This window comes from Mytilus edulis, chromosome 4 (genome assembly GCF_963676685.1).
Source record: "Mytilus edulis chromosome 4, xbMytEdul2.2, whole genome shotgun sequence".
NCBI lineage: Eukaryota > Metazoa > Mollusca > Bivalvia > Mytilida > Mytilidae > Mytilus > Mytilus edulis.
In genome coordinates this window covers 20,841,157-20,868,349 of record NC_092347.1, presented here as the reverse complement: position 1 = coordinate 20,868,349, position 27,193 = coordinate 20,841,157, and the positions used below count along the sequence as shown (strand labels likewise).

Genomic DNA, 27,193 nt, shown 5'->3' with positions numbered 1-27,193 from the left:
ACCCTATCAAAAACTGGGGTGATATGACTGATACTCTTCTTTGTCTACAATATTTTTGTCATTTTTTCAGATTATGACAATAAACAGAACGTTCATTCATTAATAGAATGGGCACATATTGCAACCCAGTCACAAATGGAAGGTAACTCGTATGATTAGTTAATTATTTGTGTTTGAATTGAAATGGTTTGCTAATAATTAAGTAAAATAACCATCGTGTTTAATGTTACAAATGTATAGTCTTCTACTATTAATGTTGTTTCACGTTAATTAATATAACTAGCAAAACAAAGACAGCATATTTGCATCATTCTTATTCAATGGTATAGGACAGCAATTCCAGTTAACCTGATGTCAGCTTCACTTGTTTAAATACTAGCATACCATCTATCTCAGAATATAACGAGCATGCATCTGAATGTATGGGATATGCCTGATCCTTGGTGATAATGATTATAAACTCATTAATTACTCCAGCAAATATCATCATGAATTTAAAATTGAGAATGGAAATGGGGAATGTGTCAAAGAGACAACAACCCGCCCAAATAAAAAACAACAGCAGAGGGTCACCAACAGGTCTTCAATGTAGCGAGAAATTCCCGCACCCGGAGGCGTCCTTCAGCTGGCCCCTAAACAAATATATACTAGTCCAGTGATAATGAACGCCATACTAATTTCCAAATTGTACACAAGAAACTAAAATTAAAATAATACAAGACTAACAAAGGCCAGAGGCTCCTGAATTGGGACAGACGCAAAAATGCGGCGGGGTTAAACATGTTTGTGAGATCTCAACCCTCCCCCTATATCTCTAACCAATGTAGTAAAGTAAACGCATAACAATACGCACATTAAAATTCAGTTCAAGAGAAATCCGAGTCTGATGTCAGAAGATGTAACCAAAGAAAATAAACAAAATGACAATAATACATAAATAACAACAGACTACTAGCAGTTAACTGACATGCCAGCTCCAGACTTCAACTAAACTGACTGAAAGATTATGATTTCATCATATGAACATCAGGCACAATCCTTCCCGTTAGGGGTTTAGTATCATACCATCATAACATATATGAGAAGAACATAACCCGTGTCATGCCAACAACTGTTTTTAGAATAAATGTGTTTAGTTCCGATGCAAAGACCTTATCAATGACTCAATATTAACGCCAAAATATGCAATCTTTAATGACTTGACAACAGTATCGTAATTATATCCCTTCTTAATAAGTCTATTCAAAGGTTTTGTAAGTTTCTGAGGTGAATACTGACACCTTTGTGCTTTATAAAGAATATTACCATAAAAAATTGGATGTGAAATACCTGAACGTATTAAAAGTCTGCATGTTGACCTATATTTACGAATAATGTCTTTATACCGATGATAAAATTTAGTAAATGTTTTGACTAGTTTGTGATATCGAAAACCCTGGTGTAATAATTTTTCAGTAATACATAAATTTCTCTCGTTAAAATCTAAAACATTGTTACATACACGATTTATTTGTTAATAGAAAATCTCATGTTTTCTTACTACTATTTCAATTATAGCTCTCAAATAAATCCTACAAAAAAGTAAGAAAAAAAAGCGAACTCCGAGAAAAATCCAAAACGGAAAGTCCGTGATCAACGGCAAAATCAAAATCTCTTACACATCAAACTAATGGATAAAAGCTGTCATATTCCTGCTATGGTATAGGCATGTTCCTATGTAGAAAATGGTGAATTAAACCTGGTTCTATACCTATTTAAACTTCCCAACTGTATGACAGTTGCATATATTCGCATTATATTGACAACGATGTGTGAACAAAACAAACACACCTTATAGGTAAAAATGTCACAAATAGGGGAACACCAGTCAACATTGAGTTATAATATTAATCACGAAATAAACAAACAAAGAAGCACACATACATCATGGTCCATCCGACATTGTTACCATTATGTCATCGGCATTTGTGCAGACTACATTATGTGAATTTGACGGATACTTCATATATACCAGAAATTATTCTCTTTTCATATACATGGTGCATTGTATTTCATTGTTTAAATTCTGCCATGAATTTGTTTTGTATACATGAATGTTTTTATTTTATATTTGCTTAACACCGGTCGTGGAGTACCGTCGTATTTATAATGAATGTTATACATTAGTACATGTGTATCATTTCATTAATAAAACATATCATTTTAATACAGTTGCCATGAAATTGATGTTGAATGTTGAAAAATTGAGTACCCATGGTCATGACTACATGCTTCTTCTAGACACATCGGAAAGTATGCAAGGAGAGAAATTTGACTTAATGATAAAAACTGCCACAAACTACATCGAAGGTAAATATCGTATTGTTTTTCAATTCAATTTAATAAAGTACATATACACAATATATATATATGATAAAAGGTAGAAATAACAGGTCAAAAGGTGACAAGGCGCATATTCTCGAATATAAAGAAAAAACACGATAATCTACCTATAAAACACTTTTTTATGTTTTGATAAGTTTTTCATACAACCACTGTTTCGGTATTACTGGAGGTTTCCTACACGACGGACTCATAAGTCAAATAGTCAACACTTATGTTGACATGACATATTATTGCTATGGTCATATTTATCAATAAACTTCAAACAGTTTTCTTCTCAATGAATAGATAAAGAGGGACGAAAGATACCAAAGGGACAGTCAAACTCATAAATTTAAAATAAACTGACAACGCCATGGCTAAAAATGAAAAAGACAAACAGACAAAAGATAGTTCACATGACAAAACATAGAAAACTAACCGTTGCATGATTTTGGCAAAACCTTTTGAAATTTTTGTCCTCAATGATCTTCAACTTTGTAACTGTTTTTGCCGTTTGATATATTGATTTATGCACTAATGAGGCAGTATAAAACTATAAGCCTAATATCCTTAATCAGTGTTTTATTAACAGACATTTTACTTGAAAGTTTATCAGTATCTTACAAAAAATATTAAACCAAGATTTCCAAATGGTGAAGTTAAAATCTCCCCTTCGTAAATTTTACGGACGCCATCACGAGTTGGTTGACCGTAATCGAATAACCGTTTCATAGATGATATCGGATATTTTCCTTACGTCGTAACTACAATCCATTTCCTTTTCATGAATGTGACCTACCGAATTATACTATTTACCGGATTTGTTATAACATGAGTTTGACTGTCACTCTGGTATCTTTTGTCTCTCTTTTACACAAGAAAAAGGCTGCCAGATTCCTAAAGTAAAAGTGTGCCTCCGCTAACATGCATTTGAGTATCCCCGTGCACATTAACGTTTATGATTTCAAATACTGACTGAATGAGTTGAATGGAACGAATGAGTTTAAAACGTGTGAAGGTCGTGTTTTCTCTGTCTGTTAATAACGTCTTTGATTACATTAAATCAATCGGATGTTGGATGTGTACTGATTCAAATTTTAGTCTTCGATACATGATTTTTTTATAAGTTGTTATAGGCTTTGAACTAGCTGTCAGTAACTGCTGGTACTCTCAGATCTGTACATAGTGTTCCTTTTTGTTCCTAAGTATTAAGGATAGATAAATACCCTGCCACGTCCAGTCTATGCTTATGTTGCTTTAATTTGTATCGATAAGATGAGTTACGCCTTTTTCAACTAATTTGTATACTTTGTTCTTATGTTGTGCTGTTACATCACTGTTCCATGTACAATGTAAGGGGGATATTGGGCATACAAACATGTTAAACCCCGCCACATTCCTTGTGAGACTGTCCAAAGTCAGGAGCCTGTAGTTCAGTGGTTTTCGATGATTCATTTCTGTAAAATTTGTTTTTTGTTAATTGTTTTGCTATAAATTTAGCCGTTTAATAATATTCTTAATAAAATTAATGCATATTTTTTTTTTTTATGTCTGGCCCTTTTACAACTGACTATATGTTATGGATTTTTCTCATTGTCTTATGCAGTACGGTTGTCATTAAGTGCTAGTCAATTCGGAATTTACTGAATATCAACTATATGGTCATTTTATAAACTTACTGCTTTCAAAATTATGAATTATTCGAAATACTAAGGATTTTCTTATCCAAGGCATAGATTACCTTAACCGTATTTGGCACAACTCTTTGAAATGTTGGGTCCTCAATGCTTTTCAACTATGTACTTGTTTTTGGCTTTCTAACTATTTTAATCTTAGCGTCACTGATGAGTCTTATGCAGACGAAACGCGCGTCGGGTTGAACCAATTGTAAGCTGGGTATGTTTGATAACAATTAAAATCCACCTTCTTTAACCTTGGTTGTGTCATCGGAAATCATATCTCTTTACCTTATTTTCAAACAATAAAATATAAGATTTTTTAACATTACCATTTTACGGCCCGATATAATATTTTTATGACAGTCACACCGAAAGAAACTATACATCAATACTACACGCACCATCGTTTAGACGATAACATTCGTGAATATAGATTACTGTATAAATGGTCCTTCATTATTCTCCTAAAATATTTTAATTTCTCTTTCTGTTCTTCAGGTCTGCATCGAGCCAGTTTGAGATATAATTTTAGGGACAATGTCGGTTTAACATGTTTTGGAGCAGAAACTAAATTAGTTCTTCCGCCTCTAGCAGATTATGACGACATCAAGAGAGAAATAGGTAATAAAATTGACGCATGAATTATTTAACCGCTCCCGATAGTAAAATTTGGAAAATTGTAAATTCTGACATTGCATTTTACGTACTAATAATCTAATCAATAGAATATATAGATGAATTCAACACAATTACAAAACATTGAGTATTTAGTACTAGGTCATTCGAAGAGGGACGAAAGATACCAGAGGGACAGTCAAACTCATAGATTGAAAATAAACTGACAACGCCATGGCTAAAAATGAAAAGACAAACAGACAAGTAATAGTACAGAAGATACAACATAGAAAACTTAAGACGAAGCAACACGAACACCTCCTTAAACTGGGGGGGGGGGGGGGGAGAAGAGGGGGTTCTCAGGTGCTCCGCTAAGGATAGGCAGATAGAAATGTACTTTAATGAGAAGTCAAAGGAAAATGTTAGATCCATATGAGATTACACGAGTTGTTATTCATGGACATTTTTGAATTTATGAATTCTGTTTCTAAGTTACTATTAAGTTTATTTTTTCAAAGGAGTATATATGTCGTGTACATTTTATTATTTTGTACAGGTTATCACTTGTACAAAAACAGCTTGTTGCCACATACGGACTACTGGTGCAAAGTGACAAAGTCGTTAAAAGCAAAAATAAAATAAAACCCTTCTATCATTTGTTTTCAAACATAAATCAGGATTAAAAGTTGCAAATGTAATATCTCATATTGGAAACAACAGTAAAACCTTATAAATCCAATAACCTATTTATTAATTGCAAAAGACAGGAAAGCATGACACCTGGAATTGCCAGCTCAATCTTTTGCATTTACATGTGTCTGTCTTACAGCCACCCCGACAGCTGCAGTGAACATGACCTTGGTCACCACTTAAAGAAAGCAATTGTACTGCTTTCATGACGTTAACCTCAGTGGTCTCTTATATGTCCAACATTGTCTCTGAATCGTTTCGATTTGATTTCGACTAAAAAAAAACCAATCATAATTCCAACTTTTGTTCCTCATTAGTATCCATTTGATATTTCCATAGTCAACCGGACCTCGGACTACTCTTTGCGCTGGTATTATAACATGTCTCCAATTTCTAAATCTTTTAATTATCTCTTGGAAGGTGCTGTTCTAATTAAAGGGTAAAGTGCATCAACTGTCCAATAATAGATATTTCGTCTCCTTTGAGATTGATTTTTTTCAATTTCGTCTACTTTCAAAACATCATACTGCGGTAAGAAATATCTTTTAGGGCTACTGTCTTTTTTGAACTCAATTTGACTTAAGTGTGAATACCGTTTTATTAGAAGAGTTGTTGTCATGCCATGAGTTAATTAATAATATGATTTCACTGTTTTCCATCTTTACATTTTAGTTTTAAGGTGTTTTTTTTTATAGTTTTGCTCATATACTTGTTATACAAAAAATACACACATGTTGAAAGTTTATACTTGTAAGTTTTAGCCATAAATTATTTGTTTAATACGAAACGATTTATTGAGAACATCAATTAGGCTAAGGTAGAATTATGATGTGTACAAGTTATTATCTTTTCTCAGTAAAAGTTGTACTTGTAATTACTTGTACAATTGTATTTGTACAAGTAATAACTTGTATGATGGCATCATACATGAAATGACTTGTATGAAATGTTTGTACAAATAATAACCTGTACAAAATAACAACATGTTCATGACATATAAATTGAATCATTACATTTTAAACGTTCTAATCGTTAAATGAACAATAAAACATAACTCAGACAATGGTAATATATTGGAGTAAACAATTCTAAACATACAAATATAACAAACACTTTTGTGTTCCCCTGATTTATTACTTTATTTTAGATATAATAGTTTTGCCTTTGGGCCTTCCTGATGAAGGTAAATCCAGAAAAGCGCTTCGGACGCATGAAATTATTAAACGTGATGTTTCCAATTTTTTACCAGCAAACATCAGCATCAGCAGTTATCAAAACATTGTTTTATTTATATCAGGCATCTTATAGGATCTCAAATTTTATATAGAAAAAATGGAAGAAAGTCTTTAGAATAATATTGGTATAACCTCCTCCAGAACTTCAAATGAATAAATTAACTGTTTAACACTTTTTACATGCAATGTACTGTTATCATTGACTACAGTCGTATATTTTCCAGAAATCAATGGAAAGTTATTATGACTTGAAGATAGCAAATAGTTTTTGCATTTCATAGATTAAATTGGTTTCAAACTTTGTGGATTGCTAAAGCGATGGTATACCTGTCAATTGTTGACATACGTATATATGTTACTTTATACATGTATAATTGTGATTCTGATAAATTTTGTTATAGGAAAACTGAAAGCAGGTGGTCCATCCCCTTTAACAGCTGGACTTCTGATGGCACTGTCTGGATTAAGTCACTGTAAGTTTGCTAATGAAAGAAATATGTATATGATTAAACTGTTTGGGTTTTGTTTATTATTGTTATTTGTGAATACTGGAAGGATAATTTTTAATCACAAGAGTTCTCCAGATATTTAGTATTTTAAAATCTCAGATTCTAATACCTTCTATTTTCTAGTGATTTGTCATTTTGTTTTAGACCATCAGAGCCTTATATTTGTATTTGGCCGATATATTGTCTGTCTCCACTGTACTGCAAGGAAATAGCTCTACAGAGAGTTCACTATATAGACACTAAGAAATGTTAGACTACACGTTTCATTATACTAAGTCTTGCATTTTTATATCAATTAACCAAACGGTTGATACACAAACTGTTTCAGTGTGTTCGTTACCTCTGCTATTAGACGCAGCATGAATATCTATAAGTTGTTCCAGCAAAGAAAGCATGCAACTCAATGTTGAATCGTAAATGTACATGCCAATGGAAAAAAACATTAAAAAAACACATTGTTTCTAATAAGATTGAATTAATTTCTTATTTAGCAATTGCTTCTCTTCTTTGAATTGCAATCAACCGGTAAAGTGTCATCCTAGCCGATCTCGATATACAACGTCATATATTGCAAGGTAAATAGGTTTTATGTACGGGCAAATATAAACAAAAAAGGAAATAAAATGGATAGTCAAAACAAGTTTAGGTCAACGAGAGATACAGATTTGATCAGAATTATGGGTTTTGACGCAAAATTCCAACAAATACTTACTTTTTAAGGTTAATTGCAGCAATTCCCAACATATTCCTTTTTATGTTGAAGGTGGTACCACGCAAATTGTTAACCACGACTTCAAGCCGTATATTATTCTGATAACAGATGGGATGCCTACTCGAGTGGAAGCTCCGAATGAAGAGGACAGAGGCGGTGGTAGTGCATTAGCAGTATCATCTTTACTGGTATGTATCAATGCTATTTTACCCATAATCCTTCTCTTTTTTTGGAACAAGAGTATCTTTTTCAGTGTATAATAAAGATACTAATGATGTCTTTGGTGTAGGTGCATTACTTTTATATTATTATGTGAAATCAAAGGGCAATACAAGTACAGGTACATGCAAAAATGTGCTTTTTTTCATTTAATTTGTCTCTTATATAACGGGAGTTTGAAACATATCTAGTTACAATTCATCATATATGACACAAACAATGTTTTATAAAACGTTACAGGTAAAGGCATAATAAAAATGTGCCGGCAACTAGTTGTGTCTTAATGATCCATAATTGTGTGATTGGAAATCACATTCCACTACATTAAACAAGTTGTACGAGGTCATGCTTCCTTCAATCCTGATTCTGTTCAAGATGATCAATTTGAAATAAGATTTGCTTTTTTTTTCATTTTAGACTAATTTAGACAGAGAAAAAGAATTACAAAAAGTAGTGAAGGACATTGCAGGGCGAGGTATACGAATATTCTGTGTTCCAATTGGATCAGCAAACACCGATGTAATTAAGAATAAAAATTCAGATAATAATTATACCACATCTTTTTTTAAGTTGATCATTATATTGATATATGTCATTTAATTATTTATTTGTGTATTGATATAAGTTGTAAAACGCGTATTCTAATTGTATGCATACCGTCTTGGTTAAAAGCAATTATACATGGCGCACACTGATCGCTCTTATATTTTTTTTAATTTTGTTCGTTGTCTGCTTTATTTGTTATTGCTTCTGATCGTTCGAAAGTACAAATTTAGTGTTAATATGTCAGGGACCTATCCTCATTATTCTAGAATAGTGAACACCATGAAAAGGGATGGAAGCTATGGAAAGATGCTGGTCAAAGTTATCATATATCTCGATGCAAGGTTTTCTAAATGTTTGTATTGTTTTAGCATGCTCCAGTGTGACTGTGGCGCTAAAACATGACAATACAGGTTTGATTTCTTGATCAGATTTAATTTAATTGATAGTACTTCATGGTTTTGGTCTACAAATTCGAGTTGCGGTGTGATCGTCAGTTTGCATGCAAATAATTCTTCTCAAACCGTTTATAGGGCAAAGTATTATTCTTCCCAGTTCGGAATTTGCTTTTTTATGTTATTTTGCTTGTGCATATACATTGTGTTTCATAAATGGATACCCCATATACAATTTTTTTTCTATTTTTATTGTATTTTCGGTCATGATATATATTGCATGAATACCCCATATACTATTCTTTCTATTTTAATTATATTTTCGATAATGATATATATTGCGCGATACATTGCACAACCCAATAGATCAAGAAAAACCATTCAAACATGAATATATAGAGTGGTGACACATAGACTAGTGACTAACAAGTATCAATCACATAATCATTTAACCCTTGGTCCTTTTAACTTTTTGGATTCGAGCGTCACTGATGAGTCTTTGGTAGACGAAACACGCGTCTGACGTATATACAAAATTTAGTCCTGGTATCTATGATGAGTTTATTTATTAACAAGTAATACCCTCTTACATAAGTTCAGTCAAGAAGTAAGTCCTTATTGATAAAAAACATAAGTGGTATGAACACACACAACCAATCACTGACAATGTTTATGTTTAAACAGAGATCTCACTAAACATATGAGCTGCGGCTGATAGAATTCGGCCTTATGCAAATAATTTTCAATGCATCTGTAAACTAATTTCGGGTCGAAAAAAGCATCTTTGCAAAATCTGTAAAATGTTTGATAATTAAAATGATATAAGTAACCTACAAATTCAATAAAAAAGCCCTTTTCATTTTCTTTTTGAATGTATCACTATCAATCAAAGTTTGTTAAATGTACATGTATACATACATGTATTTGCATAAGGTCGATTTCTATCCGAAGCAGCTAAATTATGAAATAACAGTGAGTTTTCAATCCCTCATCTGAACTTATTCAAAATACTTCATTGCCTGAATTATGTCTCATCCATTCGTTTTTCACGACTGCTGCACTTAAAATAAACTCATAAAAAATACCAGGATTAAAATTGTATATTTACGCCACTATCATATTTACACCATAAACTTAGATTTCATTAAAACAATGACAGGAGTAAAATAAGTAAATATATCCATGGGTGAAAAAGGTTTTTTCTACATGTAACAGTTTAAAACTAAAGTTTTGATTAATTTCAGATAATGCGAAGGATAGTTACTAAAACACATGGGAAAATGATACCAGCTGAACAGATTCATCGTATTTGTAAAAATACGCAGACCTTAGTTTGTATTTTATTTGTTTGTTCTATTTAGCCGTTCTTGCGACCTCTTTTAAAATTTACTTCATTTAGTTCATTTTACAATGTTATAATAAGAGGTTAATGTCTATATAATTTGCATGTTTACCATCTTTTTTAAAGCAATACTTATACAGTTATAAAAAAAAATGTAAGAATATATATTAGTACATACGGGGAAAACCCAAGAGCGTAAGCGTGGTATTAATTCAGCAAGAATAGTATGTTTCTTACTGTGAGTACATCTATTCAACTTTATACAAATATGTTACGATTATCCTTTGTCAAAGGTATCTCCCGATTACGGCGCCACCTATAGTTTTCCATCCCCAAAATAGAAGCTGTTGTAGGGATGACACACTACTAATTAAGCTTTGGAAAATCGGTTATTCCACATAGCTTCATTCAGATCCTTACGTGAAAGACAAATGTATATTCTAGCTATTAATCAACATTTGATATACTTTTGGTCAACTTAAACTATTGTCTGATCGGTTGTGAGAGGTTACAGGGGCCATATTGATGTGGTAGCCAATAAGTAAATAAATTTAAAAAACCGTGATAAGCTATTATATGATGAAATGGACTTCCAAAGCATAAACATGCATTAAAGTTCAGGTATCTGTGTTCTGGAATATTTGATATTTGAATACTTGATTGAAATGATTTTAATGACGTTTCTGTTCGAATCAAATGTACTAAAACTTTGAAACCCGTCCGGCAACTTCTGATATCAATGATACTTCAAAACAGTTTGTTAAAAAATAGTTATTTATAATTCAAATTTGTAGTGGCTTTTCAGTAATTTATTTATTGGTTTGTCATGTATTCCAGTTCCACGCATCAGAAATTGCACATCAGCTGGGAACCGCAACAGAAATCGACAAAAGTAGTGTGAAAACAGTCGTTCGTTCAGCAGATCTCCAGGACTTTGATGATTTTGTAAGTTATACATTCCAATTTAAAGACTTGTTTATTTGAAAAAAAACCATAAAATAGCTCCAATTATATATAATATAAATAATTGGAGCTATTATATACAATATAAAAAAGAAGATGTGCCAATGCGACAACTCTAAAAATTAAAAATTATAGCTCACCGTACGGCCTTCAACAATGAGCAAAGCCCATACAAATAATAAGACATTATCAATGTTTGGAATAATACATTGTCAGCTATGGTAGGACTATGATAAAATGGATAATTTTGAGCTAAACTTCTGCGGAATCTGAAGTGCGTTTAGTCAAGAACATATATTTGTCTATTATGATCATTTCATTTACATTTTAACAGGATGACGTCACAGACAATGTCATGCTCTTACTTAATCCTATGACACAATATAGCGGGTACTTTAAGCAAAGTAAATGCCCAGCAGTACAATTAGGACAACGTGTTCGACGTGGACCTAATTGGCAATGGAAAAATCAAGATTCAAATATGGCGGGAACCGTTATCGGGGAAGATGATGATGGTTTGTTAATCAACTCATGTACTTTTATCATTGTGTGTTTAATACAATAAATTCAATTTGACATAATCAAATAACAATGTCACAACATTTATATGATGCAAAGATTGAATTACATGTTATTACAATATTATCAAATCAGGTATGTTTTTCTAACAAGCTGATCAAAGAAGTGTCCATGCCACAATTATGTATATATTCATTTTTGTAAAAAACGTAAAATATTGTTTTGTAAAACAAATGTTCTGTTGGTTATAAGTTTTAAAAGATTCACAGGACTTCTTTTTTAAACTTTCCAAGGAATGATATGGGTTGAATGGGACAGTGGTCATAAAAACTGTTACCAGTATGATGAAAATTTCAAAGTCTTTCACATCAAACCAGTAAATGAACCAAGAAGATTGGTAGATGAGATGATTGCTGTAGGATGCAAAATTGGAAGAGGTATGAAATAGAAAAATTAGAATACGCTAAATTGAATTATGAATGTAGTTGAAAATGGCAGCAAAAACATTATGGACAAACCAAACCAGATGAAAAGCAAAATATCAAAGAAACATAAGAATTAAACTTTAGATTGAGCAGCACACATATGTCTTTAATCTAAAGACCGTAACGGTAAATGGTTTATATTTGTGTTTTATTATAAAATATACAGGTAAGCAAAGCCAAGTTAGAATGAAGGTATTGTAAACTTTACAAAACATCTATTAAAACACCAGATAAAATGTTTGTTTAAAATATCTCTTGCTAATGACATGAAAAATATTGTAAGACTAACATTCATCAGAGGCACTCCCGAATAAAAATTTGGAAAGTCTGAAATATGAAATACAAAGCAAGATGAAGAAAAGAGCAGCCTACCAGCTGATGTCAACATATCATTAGGGAGCTAATCCCATATTTTAGTTCAACCTACAATGTTTTCTTTATATGTCCTGTACCAAGTCAGGAAAATATTTGTTTGTTTTTGTATGTTGGCGTTTATTATTTTTTTTTTGCGTTTTAGTGTTCCTGTTGGTTCTTTGATTTCCTGTTATAGTGTTTCCCTCAGTTTTTGGTTTATTGCCCGGATTTATTTTATCTCAAACGATTAATGACTTTTAATCACCAATTTACTACTGTTGCCTTTATTAGTACAATTTAGATAGTTATGAACCGGAAATTAACAAATCAGGCGATGTGTTTAATATAATTCATGCCTAAACAGTCGTACATCGTAACCACTTGAATAATTGTGCCCATCATCATGACTGAAAGTCTTTCAATGGCGGTACCAACACATTGGTAGCGAAACATGTAAAAAAAGAAATAAGATGAAGTGGTATGAGTTCCAATGAAACAACTCTCCGTCCAAGTCTCAATTTACAAAAGTAAACCTTAAAAATCTATAGTTGACAAAATGTAGAGATAAAAAAAAGGAACCAACAAAACATTAAGAACTACTAGGAGTGGTACTAACAATTTGTCATACATAATCTTTAAGGTAAAAACTGGAAACATGGCGACCAGGATGGTGGACGAGGTAGCAGAGGAACAGTTTTACGTGTGGAATCAGACGGCAAAGTTGTGGTATGTGAAAAGTAATAACTCTGGTCATTTTGTTATTCAGAAAGTCGACAAAGCTTCTTTAGAATTTTGATACATCATTCAATATATTTGGATTTTTATATCAAATCTTATGGAAATTTTATGGCCCAGCTTGTCATAATCGGATAAACATTCTTCGATACGAAATGTCTACATAATGAAAAATGAAATACCTGTACCAAGTCAGAAATATGACAGATGTTTTACATTTTTCTTATGTGTTTGAGACATAGTTTTTGATATTTTATTTCCGTCGGGAATTTCCCTTGGAGTTTGGTATTTTTGTCGTTTTACTTCTTTGTCATATATAACGTTGTTAACCTTGGCAAACATTGCATTTTATTATAAACAAGTGTATACACAGACTCGCTTTCTCTGGTGGGAAAATGAAGACACTTTTGCATTTGTTTTGTCACAATTGGGATCATTAATGTTTCTTCAATGAATACATCTTTGAAGAGTGTTTCAGTTTTTGTCTATATTATAATAATTAAACGACCATATAGAAGAACTGCATACATGTGTGGAAAACAAACCCTGTATCTGAATACTTATTAATATAACAGTGAGCAACATCAACTGATTCAACCGAACTCTACAGAGACGAATTAATATTGAAATACACATTTTACAGGTTTATTGGGAAAGAGGTAGACTTGGCATTTACAAGTTTGGGAGTGAAAACTTGTTTGAAGTTGAAGTGTGGTATGTTGAAAACATAGTTCTATTTAATTACAAAGCACTCAAATGTTTTTAACAGATCACATATTGATCTTGACATCTAAAACTAAAAAGAAAGAAACACAGATATCGGCATACTAAAAAATGTCAAAATATACAAACACAAGACAATATGTATATAGCTAAAAGACTGGTTTTTATTATTTTTTTATGTGTGTTGTGGCGTCATTCCTGGTAGCTTCTAATGGAAGTTGTGGAACCGAGGGTAGTATTATTATTACCTGCCAAGTAGTCAGAACTTCGGTACCGACTTGTAAAATCATTATACAGTAGTATAACTTGCCTTATCCGACACACTGGAGGCCAGTAAACTGTCGGATAAAGCAGAGTGTCGGAATACTTATTTTTGTCTGCAAGGATGGCCATATTTGGGCACCATGAAAATGTGCATGAGGATGTTGCAATACTCAGTTGTTGGATTAGGCATGTTACATTGTACCGTCATTTTCACATTAAATATACTGTTAATAAACAGTTAATAAAACGTAACAGTCAAATTCTATGTTTTTACACCATGAAATTTATGGATTCATGCAGAATAGGCACAGTATTTTGACATTTTTGGTTTCAAATGTTCTTGAATTTCGAATATGTCCTTCCTATCGTTTTAAGACGATTGTCACTGACCAGTCTTGTGAAGACGATATCCACGTCGGCTTATTAGTCTTTGTTAGTGACTGTTATTAACATGATCCCTATTTGATGATTAGCAAAATGATTTTGAAAAATAGAATTAGTTTTTTTTCTTCGACTGTCTACACTTTTTTGCTTTGTTTTAAATTTTATAATTAAATATTTGACATATATCAAAAGATTTTCTGCAGATAGTTGCGTAAAAATAATTACTTAAATAAACATTCCTGTATTTTTTTCTTTTATTCATGCAGTGAGCATGGTCGATCATTAGGTTTACCTGATAGTGATTTAATAGAGGATGAGGAGAATACCAGACAAGATATGATGCCAGAGTTACCACTCATTCTACCTTCTCATTTAAATAAAAGTAAGTAATAACAGTAATTATCTATATTTACCAATTAGTGATAAAACAAGTTAATATAGAATGAAATTCATAACAGTGTAGCTATGGCCATTCATTGACTGCGCGGGGAAAATTAGGTAAACGTCCGTCTGTAATGTATGGTGGCCGGTTAAGGCCATTTCGCGTTTTCGCGTTTTCGCGTTTTCGCCCATCATATTATATAGGGCGAAAACGCGAAAACGCGAAATCGCGAAGTCGAAAACGCGAAAACGCGAAGTCGAAAACGCGAAAACGCGAAAACGCGAAGTCGAAAACGCGAAAACGCGAAATATTTTTTCTTTCCGATTTCGCGTTTTCGACTTCGCGTTTTCGCGTTTTCGACTTCGCGTTTTCGCGTTTTCGCGTTTTCGATTTCGCGTTTTCGCCTTTTCGCGTTTTCGCCTTTTCGCGTTTTCGCGATTTCGCGTTTTCGCGTTTTCGCGTTTTCGCGATTTCGCGTTTTCGCGTTTTCGCCTTTTCGCGTTTTCGCCTTTTCGCGTTTTCGCGATTTCGCGTTTTCGCGTTTTCGCGATTTCGCGATTTCGCGTTTTCGCGTTTTCGCGATTTCGCGTTTTCGCCTTTTCGCGATTTCGTGTTTTATATACCAATACATATTCTTAGTATTTGACTTTATTTCATAATCTATTTTGTTCAATTCAATATTTTATCATAAATATTTGTTGTTTTTTAAGGTGTTTCGGTTAAGGTTTAACTACCAAGGCTTTTCCTCATCAGGTATCCCAAGCCTCTAACTAATAAAATAATCAGTTTCAAAGTAAAGTTCAAAGCATCCATACGCACAGAATTTAAAAATTCTGCATACCGGGATACAAGTGAACAAACACTTCAACAGAGTTTACATATACAATGTATAATTTTTGAAATAGATTTAAACAAAATACAAATCAATTCATCTCTCAAATAGAGTAGAATTAATAAAATACATTTCATCTCTCAAATAGAGTTGAAGTTCATATATATTCATTTCATCTCTCAATTAGAGTTGAAATAATTATACAAACAAACAAAATAGTTTTGTCACAAAACAAATTTATACAAATAAATTACTATGAGTAATAGAAAAAGATCTCTCAGAAAAAGGGATAAGAAAAAACGATTAATAAAATACAAAAGTAAACTCCGTATACATAATAATAACAAAGGCCATCTTAAACGCACAAAACACTTTCATGAAAATGTAAAAAAAGCTTTAAACTATATAGAAGTGTTTTCACGTGAGAATCTCACAAACTATGAAATATTAGTTCTTGCAAAGGGATTAAAATTTATTCCCAGTCCTGATGTAAAATACATTAAACAAAATCTCTTACGAGATTTTGACGAACTAGGTAGAAAAATGCGATGCAAATATCACTTTAGTGATAAAACTAATGCGGACACCAATCATCCTTTTAGAATCAAATCGGGATTTAAACCCTCTTTAGCAAACAACACAATAGAAAATTATCTATTTGCCACAAAGATGGAAATATGCAGACTTAAAATAAACAAAGTTAGAAATAATCTTTCTAAACATGAGAGAGCGGCACTCAAAACCTTACGTTCAAATAATAATATAATTATTAAGAAAGCTGACAAAAATTCATCTACTGTTGTTCTGGATAAAAATCTATATATTAAACAAACACTGAATTTCCTGAACAACAGTATATGCTATGAGCAAATTCATGAATTTAATACGAACAAAATATCCGAAACTATTCAAAAAATGATCAAACAACTACACAAGAAAGAATATATCGACGATATAACATATAAATACCTAGCCAATAATGCCAATATACGAGTGGGACGACTCTATATGGTGCCAAAAATTCACAAAATTAACCATGAAGACAGAGAAAAAATCAAAACTAACAAAGATTTCCTTAAAAATATAGATATTCCTGGGAGACCAATTGTATCATTATGCAATAGTCCAATTGAAAAAATTGGTCAATTTATAGACCACTTCCTAAAACCGGTAGTTAGCCAATTATGGACTTATACACAGGACACGACCTCATTTATCAACAAAATAGAACAAATAAGGGCACCGGATGACATAATTATGTGCACTTTTGATATTACTAGTATGTACAATTCCTTAACTCACGATGAAATACTGCAAGCAGTTGACAGAGCATGGTACAAAATATGTCGTAATAAACATGAAATACCTCTACCACCAAAAAAGGACTTCTTACGAATACTTCAATTCATTCTATGCAATAATGAATTTGAATTTAATAACTTGATATTCAGACAGACATGTGGAATCCCAATGGGAGCCCCAATGAGCCCATCCCTGGCTGATTTAAGAATGTTCGAGATTATAACGAATATTCTTGATATATTTCCTTTTAAAGATAACTTAGCACTGTTATCTATATACAGAGATGATGGATTCATTCTTTTTAATTCTAGTCAAGATAATCTTACTGAATTATTTAACATTGCTAATAATATACACCCGTTGATAAAATTTACGCATGAAATTTCATGGACTAAATAAAGCAATTAAAAAACATTGGCACCTAATTGAACAAAATGATAGCACAAAAACCATGTTTCCAAAACCTCCGATCATAGCATATAAAAGACACAAAAACTTGAAGGATCTACTTACATCCTCCAAGTTATAGGATAAACCAAGTTATAGGATAAATCACAACATAAAAGACAATGGTTATATCAAATCATAAACTGATTTAATTTAGAATACAATACATCAATACAAAGTTACCAGGTGTCGTATCCCGGTATGCAGAAATTTTAAATTCTATGCGTATGGATGCTTTGAACTTTACTTTGAAACTGATTATTTTATTAGTTAGAGGCTTGGGATACCTGATGAGGAAAAGCCTTGGTAGTTAAACCTTAACCGAAACACCTTAAAAAACAACAAATATTTATGATAAAATATTGAATTGAACAAAATAGATTATGAAATAAAGTCAAATACTAAGAATATGTATTGGTATATAAAACACGAAATCGCGAAAAGGCGAAAACGCGAAATCGCGAAAACGCGAAAACGCGAAAACGCGAAATCGCGAAAACGCGAAAACGCGAAATCGCGAAAACGCGAAAACGCGAAAACGCGAAATCGCGAAAACGCGAAAAGGCGAAAACGCGAAATCGCGAAGTCGAAAACGCGAAAACGCGAAAACGCGAAGTCGAAAACGCGAAAACGCGAAGTCGAAAACGCGAAATCGGAAAGAAAAAATATTTCGCGTTTTCGCGTTTTCGACTTCGCGTTTTCGCGTTTTCGACTTCGCGTTTTCGCGTTTTCGCGTTTTCGACTTCGCGTTTTCGCGTTTTCGACTTCGCGATTTCGCGTTTTCGCGTTTTCGCCCTATATAATATGATGGGCGAAAACGCGAAAACGCGAAAACGCGAAATGGCCTTAACCGGCCACCATAGTAATGCCCACTGCTCACGACGTGCTTATCATAGAAATTTAAACTGTGAGGTCACCAAAGGTTCTAAACGCCTATATAAAATAATTAAAAATACTAATCAGGAATAACCTTTGTAATTTGAAAATAAATAAAAATGGCCTTCAACACGGAGTCTTGGCTCACACCGAACAGCAAGCTATAAAGGTTGAATACTTAAAATTCTTTACTTGATTTTTTGTTATGGTTTGACCATCAATTTTCCTAATATGATATCGCACGTTCTTTCAGATTTTTTTTTTTACTTAATTGACTTTAAAAGTTACAATGCATGATGTCGTCTGTTTATGTAGTTCATATGTGTTTTTCGTTTCTCGTTGGTTTTCCCGTTTGAATGGTTTTACATTAGTAGTTTTGGGGCCCTCTATAACTTGCTGTTCGGTGTGAGCCAAGGCTCCGTGTTGCAGGTCGTACCTTGACCTATAATGGTTTACTTTTATGTGTAACAAGTGAATATTTCAATCCCCACTGGAAGGCCTCTGACAGACTGGGTGAGCATAAAATCATAGCCGTTGACAAACAAGTTACAACCTACAAACGTTTTACTGTCGACCACACTGTTATGCAATTAATTCTACAACATATAAAATTCACATGGGATACATAGAATAGCATAAGGTAGTGTGAAAACTATTACTACATGTAAGATCTTAATATTTGGGCACAACATATGAATTTACCCAAATTACATAGCTTTTTCAGAATATCAGAATATATTTGTATATTACTTATACACAAAAGGTTTTCTCCAATCATGACATTTGGCAAAAATAAGATCTAAGAAATGAATAAGTTGGAGATTTAAAACAAGCTGTACCTCATTCCAAATGGCATCCTTACACACAAAAAAAAAACACAGAGAGAATATATGGGTATGGGTATTCGTTCCATGGTTTTGAAATAAATGAATATACTTAGGAGATATCTAAAAGGTAAAATTGGCGAAAGACACCAAAGGGGTGTTCAACCTCATAAGTCCAAAACAAACTGTCAATGCCATGGCAAAAAGGTTAAGACAACATAAAAACAATAGAACACAAAAACAAGGATTAAGCAAAACGAACCCCACAAAAATCCAGAGATGATCTCATATTATCTGGATGAGTAAGCAGAGCACGTGTCTGTCACATTGTCCCCTCAATTTAGAAATAAAGGGCATCAACTTATCATAGATATACCATTAGAAACATGTGTTACCGACAATTGATTAGAACGGAACATAATGAGTTGAAATGAAAAAAAAGAGATAAGTTTTGTGATAATCAATCGTTACCAAGTATATACTTTACCCTCACAGTGAAACCCGTGACGTCAGTCTGGCAGTATCAGAACAGTGATGGACAATGGAATTCTTATGACGAAGAAACTAATGTAAAGATCGAACATGCTTATAACAGAAAACCAAATGGAAAATGTATTATAGATCTAGACAAGACCGTGTAAGTGCCGACTTAATTTCTTCTTGTTTGTTATTCTTTCAAATTAATATTGTGATCTATTTTGAGATTGACCTAATCCTTTATTGTTTGCATTTATGTTCAACTAGGCATGTTTCATACTCTCCTTTTGCAACCGTTAACTATTTAAAGAATTTTTTATTAAACCTTCTTCATTAAAATTGGTATCCAATAAAATAGTAACCATTCGAACAAAACATGTATCTAATGAAGACTAATATATAGACTACTATAGATATCCAACAATACTATCAAACAGATATTCTTTTAAATACTTTCAAAACATTGTGAGGGAAAAAACACACATTTATATATTACAGTTGTTTTAGATTATGATATAATTATATAATTCCAGGCATGTGGTAATGTTTTCAAAGATGGTTCAAGAAAACCAAATGGACAAAAGCATAGTCCCTGTTCAACGTTTAGGTGAGATTGATAATTATAATTATAAATACAATAAATGTAGATCGAGTTTGATACAATAAAGTAAGTGCATTTGTGCTACTCTTTATACTATATGTTAAAGTATGATATATTAAGCCAGACTGAGTACCTGTATTTGGTTTATTGATAAATGTTCAACATTCTTTGACAAATAATACCTGCTGACACAGGACGAGATATCAGATAAACAGTACAGCTGATAGGTATATAGTGTAGATTCAGTAGGTCTTCCTGATCAGTATAACGAATGCAACATTGTACCACAGTTAACCCTGTGGAATTGTTTTGTTGTGATGTTAAAAGTACTTGTATTTTTCAACAATTTATATTTGATTGATAACTTTGCTAAATTTTTAAACGGGGAAGTGAAAAATAACAACGAAAAATTTACGGTGAATTTGTAATTCCTCTTTAAATTAACTGTGATTATGAAAATGTATGTTTTGTTTGACCAGTCGTAATCTTCATTACCAATGTTGCTGTTAAGTTAAATATGACAATTAAATTGGTTTAAAACAAGACTAAATACAGAACACTAACTCATATACATATTTTATAATTAGTTATTGGTATGATCATTGATATACTTTATTAGTTTTTGATATCCAATGAATATCTTCAAATAATTTCATATTTGAAAAAAAAATCATTTTGTTTTGTTTTACAGATAGAGCAAGAGATATTCAAGAAGAAAAACAATAAACATTTAATACTATCTTCTCGATTTTGCCACCTTTAATTTTGACGCTTGATATTACATTGTAACATCAGCCATACATTGTTTTGTATAACGTTGTGATATAAAATAACTTCTATATCTGATATTGTTAATTCATAACAATAAAATTCACGAACAAAATTATAATTGGTAATGATTCAACCTATTTGAAAATACAATGATTTGAAATATCATATATATATTATTAGTTATATAGTGTCTTAGTGACCTAATATGATATATACAGGGTCAGTAAATTACATATGGGGTGAGAGCGAAGATCGAACCCCATATGGAATTAACTTACCCTGTAAATATCATATTAGGTCACTAGCACACTATGTAACGAATTTATCTTACCGACTATCTTTATTTGTTGACTTTAGACTAAAGTTGTCTTATTTGCTATCATAACACATCTTCTTATTTCTGTATTAAAGTGTTCAAGTGTTTAATTTTAAAAACCTTCTTCAATTGGTCTGCACTAAAAAAAAAAATAATGTAAACGATAAATATCTATTATCAACAATAGATCACAATAGATATAGGAAGATGTGGTGTGAGTGCCAATGAGACAACTCTCCATCCAAATAATAATAAAATTATTTATAAAAGTAAACCATTATAGGTCAATGAACGGCCTTCAACACGGAGCCTTGGCTCACACCGAACAAAAAGCTATACAGGGCCCCAAAATTACTAGTGTAAAACCATTCAAACGGGAAACCAACGGTCTAATCTATATAAAAAACGGGAAACGAGCAACACGTATAAATTACACAAACAAACGACAACTACTGTACATCAGATTCCTGATATAACAATATCAAACATATAAAACTTTCAATACTTTTAAATAACCAAACAGTGCCTAAGTCGTAAATCCAATACTAACCGTGTATTGAAATAAGCCCCGCCTCCCTACTAACCTAATATGGAATATACACGGTCTCCACGAGGTCGCTTTTAACCAATCATATTCCTAGAAACGAATAGGAGGTAAGATAAATATATATATGGCAAATAAAAAAAAAAAAACATTTCATAATTTTGTACGTTCAAAGCACTGTTCTTGATTTATCTTTCTCAGCAACGCTCAAATCTAATAAAAAGAGAACCATTGATGTATTAATACTTTGAATCTTGAGTTTCAATGTGATCAAAGGAGACATAAGAATATTAATGTATGTTAAACTCGTCAACATGCAACATTCTTCTTAAGATCTGCAACTATCTGCTTCCAAGGGACACATTTATGTGCAATAATGAACTCTGAGGACATTGTGTTTTAAGTGATAATACAGAAAAAGTATAAGTTATTAAGTTATAGAATTGGTTTACCCCAAATCAATTCTAATCAGTTATTTTCTCAATGATTGTGACTTAAATAATCATCGTTAATGCTCACTATAATCTTTGGATATAAATTGGCTTATTTGATTTCAACAAAGACACTACGTTAAGTATAGCACCCACAATAGTATTTCCTCCAAAACTGTCGTTTAGTGTACTTTTATGTAAAATATCAGGATAAACTGAACACTTCTACATATGAAGACTAAGCTACAGATTTAAATGGCCATTTGTATTGTCTTCAAATTCACTGCTTCCTTGGATTGGTGGATAAGTGGCTTTTTAGGTTCAAAATATTTTAATGCGAAAAAAATTTGAATTCTGCTTTGCACTAGACAACACAACGATATCAGGGCCCTAACTAGCCTCTTTTAATAGTGAGGTAAGATATATGTATTCGCCGAGCGGAGCGAGGCGAAAAATTTTGGGCGAGGGGTCTGGGGGCCGCTTAAGGCCCCTGAAGCTCTGAGAAAAATAACGCAAACTCGTGCATTCTGAGCGTTTTCCAGACTCTTTCTTGCATTGAAACGGTTTAATTAATTTTTAGATATTTTTTTCGACAATCAGGTCCCAAAGCAAAAACAAAGATTCATTGTAATTTAAGACCGTTAGCCATAGGTATTAGAGACAACATTAAAAGACCGATATGTAGGATAAAGCAAAAATCGTATCTGTCTGTTATTGTCTTGTATTGTGATTAGACTTTGGTGATTTTTTTATGACTAGATTTAAATATAGTGACATTGCAGTATTATACTTTAAGTACTAGTGCTGCTTAAGTCCACATTAGGGATCATCTTCACCTTGTTTTACGATCTTTTACGGTATTAATGATTCTTTAAAAGCATTGTTGAAGACCATCCGGCAACTACTAAGATAAGGAGCAGGAACACAACCTTTGACCATTGATCATTTGTATATTTTCTATGCATTGACTTTGTGTGCGATTATGTCCCCATACTCCTTTATTATCTGTTAAAGCGTCTCAACACGACTTAATGCAAGTTTAACCTTTCAATGTAAAAGGTCATATATGGCAATACCTTTTTTTTCTTCAAATTATTTGATACCGGGAAATATGTGACCTTCCTTTAATTCAAACCATGTCAGCTACCTAGTTTTATTTACAATAAAACAAACTGTTTTGTATTCTTTGATATAAATTTCAATTATCCATGCAGAAAAGACAATTTTTTTTGGTGTCCACTGATTAGCATCGCATGTTCTTAAAACATATTTCTCGCACAGTTTTGGACATAGGTGGACATGCAACATTGCAAAACCACGTTTACAAATGAATATCAACGCTCAGACTATAGTCATAAAGTAGAACAATAAATGAACAAAAGACAAACCCGGAACACAGAAGTACAAACAATAGACCATCAACTCTTTAAAACTAAAAGGAATAATAGAAACATGGATAACGAAAAACATCCAGGGGATACACCAGAGAGTGAAGAGATCTTGCTTCTTGCAAGACTCTTTCCTTGAAAACAATTTGATATGAAAACAACCTTTTGTTTCATTTTTTTTTATTTTTTTGAAATATTTTACATGAAGCATTTGCCTCAATGTAGTTACGGCCCTGGTAAATATAAACAAAAGTTTATCTCCCCTTATTTAACTGTCATACTATCCTGCCGGCTTCATAATTTATTTCAAATCAAGACATAATTAATGCATTTTAAAAGCCGATCTGTTTCAAAAAGTCTTATAGTTTTTACTATCAGTACAAATGTCTAGTCCTACACGTGTCAACGTACATATATATAGTTTTTCCACCTAACAGAAGGTCCAATGGAAACTTTGTTATAAACGTTTTCATGATATGGACCCCCTTTTTTTGGACGATTAATGCATTTGAATGGGGACATGTAGTTGGAACCCCCCTTTTGTGCTGGGTTAGGAACCCCCTTTTTAAAATGGCTGGATCCGCCCGTGATATCTATTCCTGTTGGAACAAATATTCTATAGCATTTATTCCGTTATATTAGGGCCGTCGGAATAATGGTGTGTAACCTATGTTACACCAAAAACTGGGGCGTTTCTGAGGTGCTCCTGAAGCGTAAGCAGATCTTGCTTCACATGTGTTACCCATCGTGTTGCTCATATTGTTACAAACCCGGTAATAGTCTAAATAAAACAGTTGAATTAAAAAAAAAATATTCTCCACCAATACAACATACTTAGTTTTTATTAGAATTGAGAATGGAAATAGGGAATGTGTCAAAGAGACAACAACCCGACCATAGAGAAGACAACAGCAGAAGGTCACCAACAGGTCTTCAATGCAGCGAGAAATTCCCGCTCCCGGAGGCGTCCTTCAGCTGGCCCCTAAACAAATATATATACTAGTTCAGTGATAATGATCTTTGTTTATATTAATATTTAGGACAAATAATCTACGAAAACATCTTAAGACTAGAGAATGGTAGTGGTGGCAGGAGAACATCAAGACTTTATTACATACAGGATTATCCATTCCCTGATTTCATATTAACCAAAGAATACGTCGACATTGGTGCAGATGAGGAAACACATGTACAGCTTCAAAAAAGCATATCAGAAAAAATTAAAATAGGTAAATTTAAAAAATAAAAATGTGTCATTCGTACGAAAAAAGGACACTTACAGTTACTGTATGTACTGCAAAGATAACCTGGAAGAGAAGCGTAAAAGTCACTAAACCGTTCATGTTTAAATATTAGCCTATAGAGGCACACCAATGGTGATGGCTTCCATAAGTCTGTTAAAAATAGTTATATGTAAAACCAAATTGGCCATACACAACAGGATTCTGATTTAACATGTGCTATAAAATCTTTTTTTTATTCTTGGCTAAAAAAAGTTTGACGACTTTCATTGGTGGTGTATTAATTTTCTTTTAGCAACTGCGAGGCCAAGAAAAATAGCCGTTTTTGTCAACCCTATAGGCGGACAAAGAAGAGGTAAACAGATATGTGATGAAGTAGTGGTGCCTATTTTAACACTAGCAGGGATAGAGGTAAATGTTACAGGTGAGACTGGTACCTTGTGTAATACAATCAACGTTAACATCCAAAACAAAGTTATGTTATTACTTGTTACTATACATGTATCATACATGCAAATACTTTATTACAATCATGTGCACATACAATGAGAAGTAAAGTATATAGAATGAAATTCAAAACAGTGTAGCTGTGGCCATTGATTGACACATTAAATTCATCCATTGACTGTGACAATTTATGTGAACGTTTGTCTGTAACGACCACTGTTCACGACGTACCTACGATAGACATTTAAACTGTGGGGTCACCAAAGGTTTCTTAACGCCTTTAATTATAAAATAATTCGAAAAATTAATCAGGAATAACCTTTGTGTTTTGATTTATATAATTGATATAAATCAAAATATCGTGTTATTTCTGATTAATTTTTCGAATTACTTTATTTAGGTGTTGAGAACCTTTGGTGACCCCATAGTTTAAGTGTCTTTAAAAAGTACATAGTGAGCATTGGTCGTTACATACAAACGTTCACCTAAATTGTCCCAGTCAATGGATGATTTTAATGTGTCAATCAATGGCCACAGCTACACTGTTTTGAATTTCATTCTAAGATAGACAATCAACTCTACCCACCATTATTCTCTGTTCTTTATATTTTAGCACGTCATTATTCTATACTGTGTTTCTTTTGTCCGTTTGTCTCTATTCGGTATAACTTTTGCCCATTATTCATTCAAATTTATTTTAAAAAGCCCTGCTAAGATCTTTATTTAAGATGTTGGTTTTCAACATGTTTGTTATCTTTTGTAGTGTCTGAGAAATCTGGACATGGAAAAGAGTTTGCAGAAACATACGATTTCAAATCTGTCGATGGGTAAGCTCATACCCTTTTCGATGATGATGTTAGACTTGTAGGATATTTAAAAAAAAATGTATAATTGATAAAAGAGGGACGAAAGATACCAAAGGGACAGTCAAACTCATAAATCTAAAACAAACTGACAACGCCATGGCTAAAATTGAAAAAGACAAACAGAAAAACAATAGGACACATGACACAACATAGAAAACTATATATATATATATATAAAGAATAAACAACACGAACCCAACCAAAAACTAGGGGTGATCTCAGGTGCTCCGGAAGGGTAAGCAGATCCTGCTCCACATGTGGCACCCGTCGTGTTGCTTATGTGATTACAAATCCGGTAAATAGTCTAATTCGGTAGGTCACATTCATGAAAGGGAAGGGGATTGTAGTTACGACGTAAGGAACATATCCGATATCATTTGTGAAACGGTTATTCCATAACGGTCAACCAACTCGTGATGGCGTCCGTAAAATTTACGAAGGGATGATTTCAACTTCACATTTGGAACTCTTGGTTTAATATCTTCCTTGTGAGCAGTAACCCTCTATCAAGAAAATCATGATAGGAAATGCAAGCACGGGAATATCGTATCAATTGTGAGATATATACTCCGTATACAGGTGCTGCTGAAATGTTACCACTTAGAAATGAAAAGTTCACAATTGGAAAGCTGAAATCATCTCTATTGTCGTAAAGTTTTGTTTTCAACCGACCCTCATTGTCAATTTCTAGATGTAAGTCAAGATATGAAGCCGACTT

At 32.7% G+C, this 27,193-nt stretch overlaps 1 protein-coding gene and 1 long non-coding RNA gene across 9 annotated transcripts in view; both read left to right on the top strand.

Moving 5' to 3' along the window:
• Positions 1-21,360, top strand: part of LOC139519190 (uncharacterized) — a 34,821-nt gene extending 13,461 nt beyond the window's left edge. For all 8 annotated transcript variants that reach the window (XM_071311060.1, XM_071311059.1, XM_071311061.1 and 5 more), the window contains 16 exons: positions 71-142; positions 2,212-2,349; positions 4,542-4,664; positions 6,985-7,056; positions 7,856-7,992; positions 8,441-8,542; positions 10,206-10,292; positions 11,141-11,248; positions 11,601-11,781; positions 12,079-12,222; positions 13,265-13,350; positions 14,003-14,073; positions 14,997-15,112; positions 19,889-20,030; positions 20,404-20,477; positions 21,163-21,360. In XM_071311060.1, coding sequence (XP_071167161.1) covers positions 71-142; positions 2,212-2,349; positions 4,542-4,664; positions 6,985-7,056; positions 7,856-7,992; positions 8,441-8,542; positions 10,206-10,292; positions 11,141-11,248; positions 11,601-11,781; positions 12,079-12,222; positions 13,265-13,350; positions 14,003-14,073; positions 14,997-15,112; positions 19,889-20,030; positions 20,404-20,477; positions 21,163-21,197 — 1,688 coding nt within the window. In that variant the 3' untranslated portion in view covers positions 21,198-21,360. The remainder of the gene's footprint in view (positions 1-70; positions 143-2,211; positions 2,350-4,541; positions 4,665-6,984; positions 7,057-7,855; positions 7,993-8,440; positions 8,543-10,205; positions 10,293-11,140; positions 11,249-11,600; positions 11,782-12,078; positions 12,223-13,264; positions 13,351-14,002; positions 14,074-14,996; positions 15,113-19,888; positions 20,031-20,403; positions 20,478-21,162) is intronic.
• Positions 21,361-24,919: 3,559 nt separating this feature from the next.
• On the top strand, positions 24,920-26,441 carry LOC139518396 (uncharacterized). Its single transcript, XR_011663331.1, has 3 exons — positions 24,920-25,150; positions 25,458-25,586; positions 26,373-26,441. It is a non-coding gene; the product is annotated as an uncharacterized lncRNA (long non-coding RNA).
• Positions 26,442-27,193: the final 752 nt, after the last annotated feature.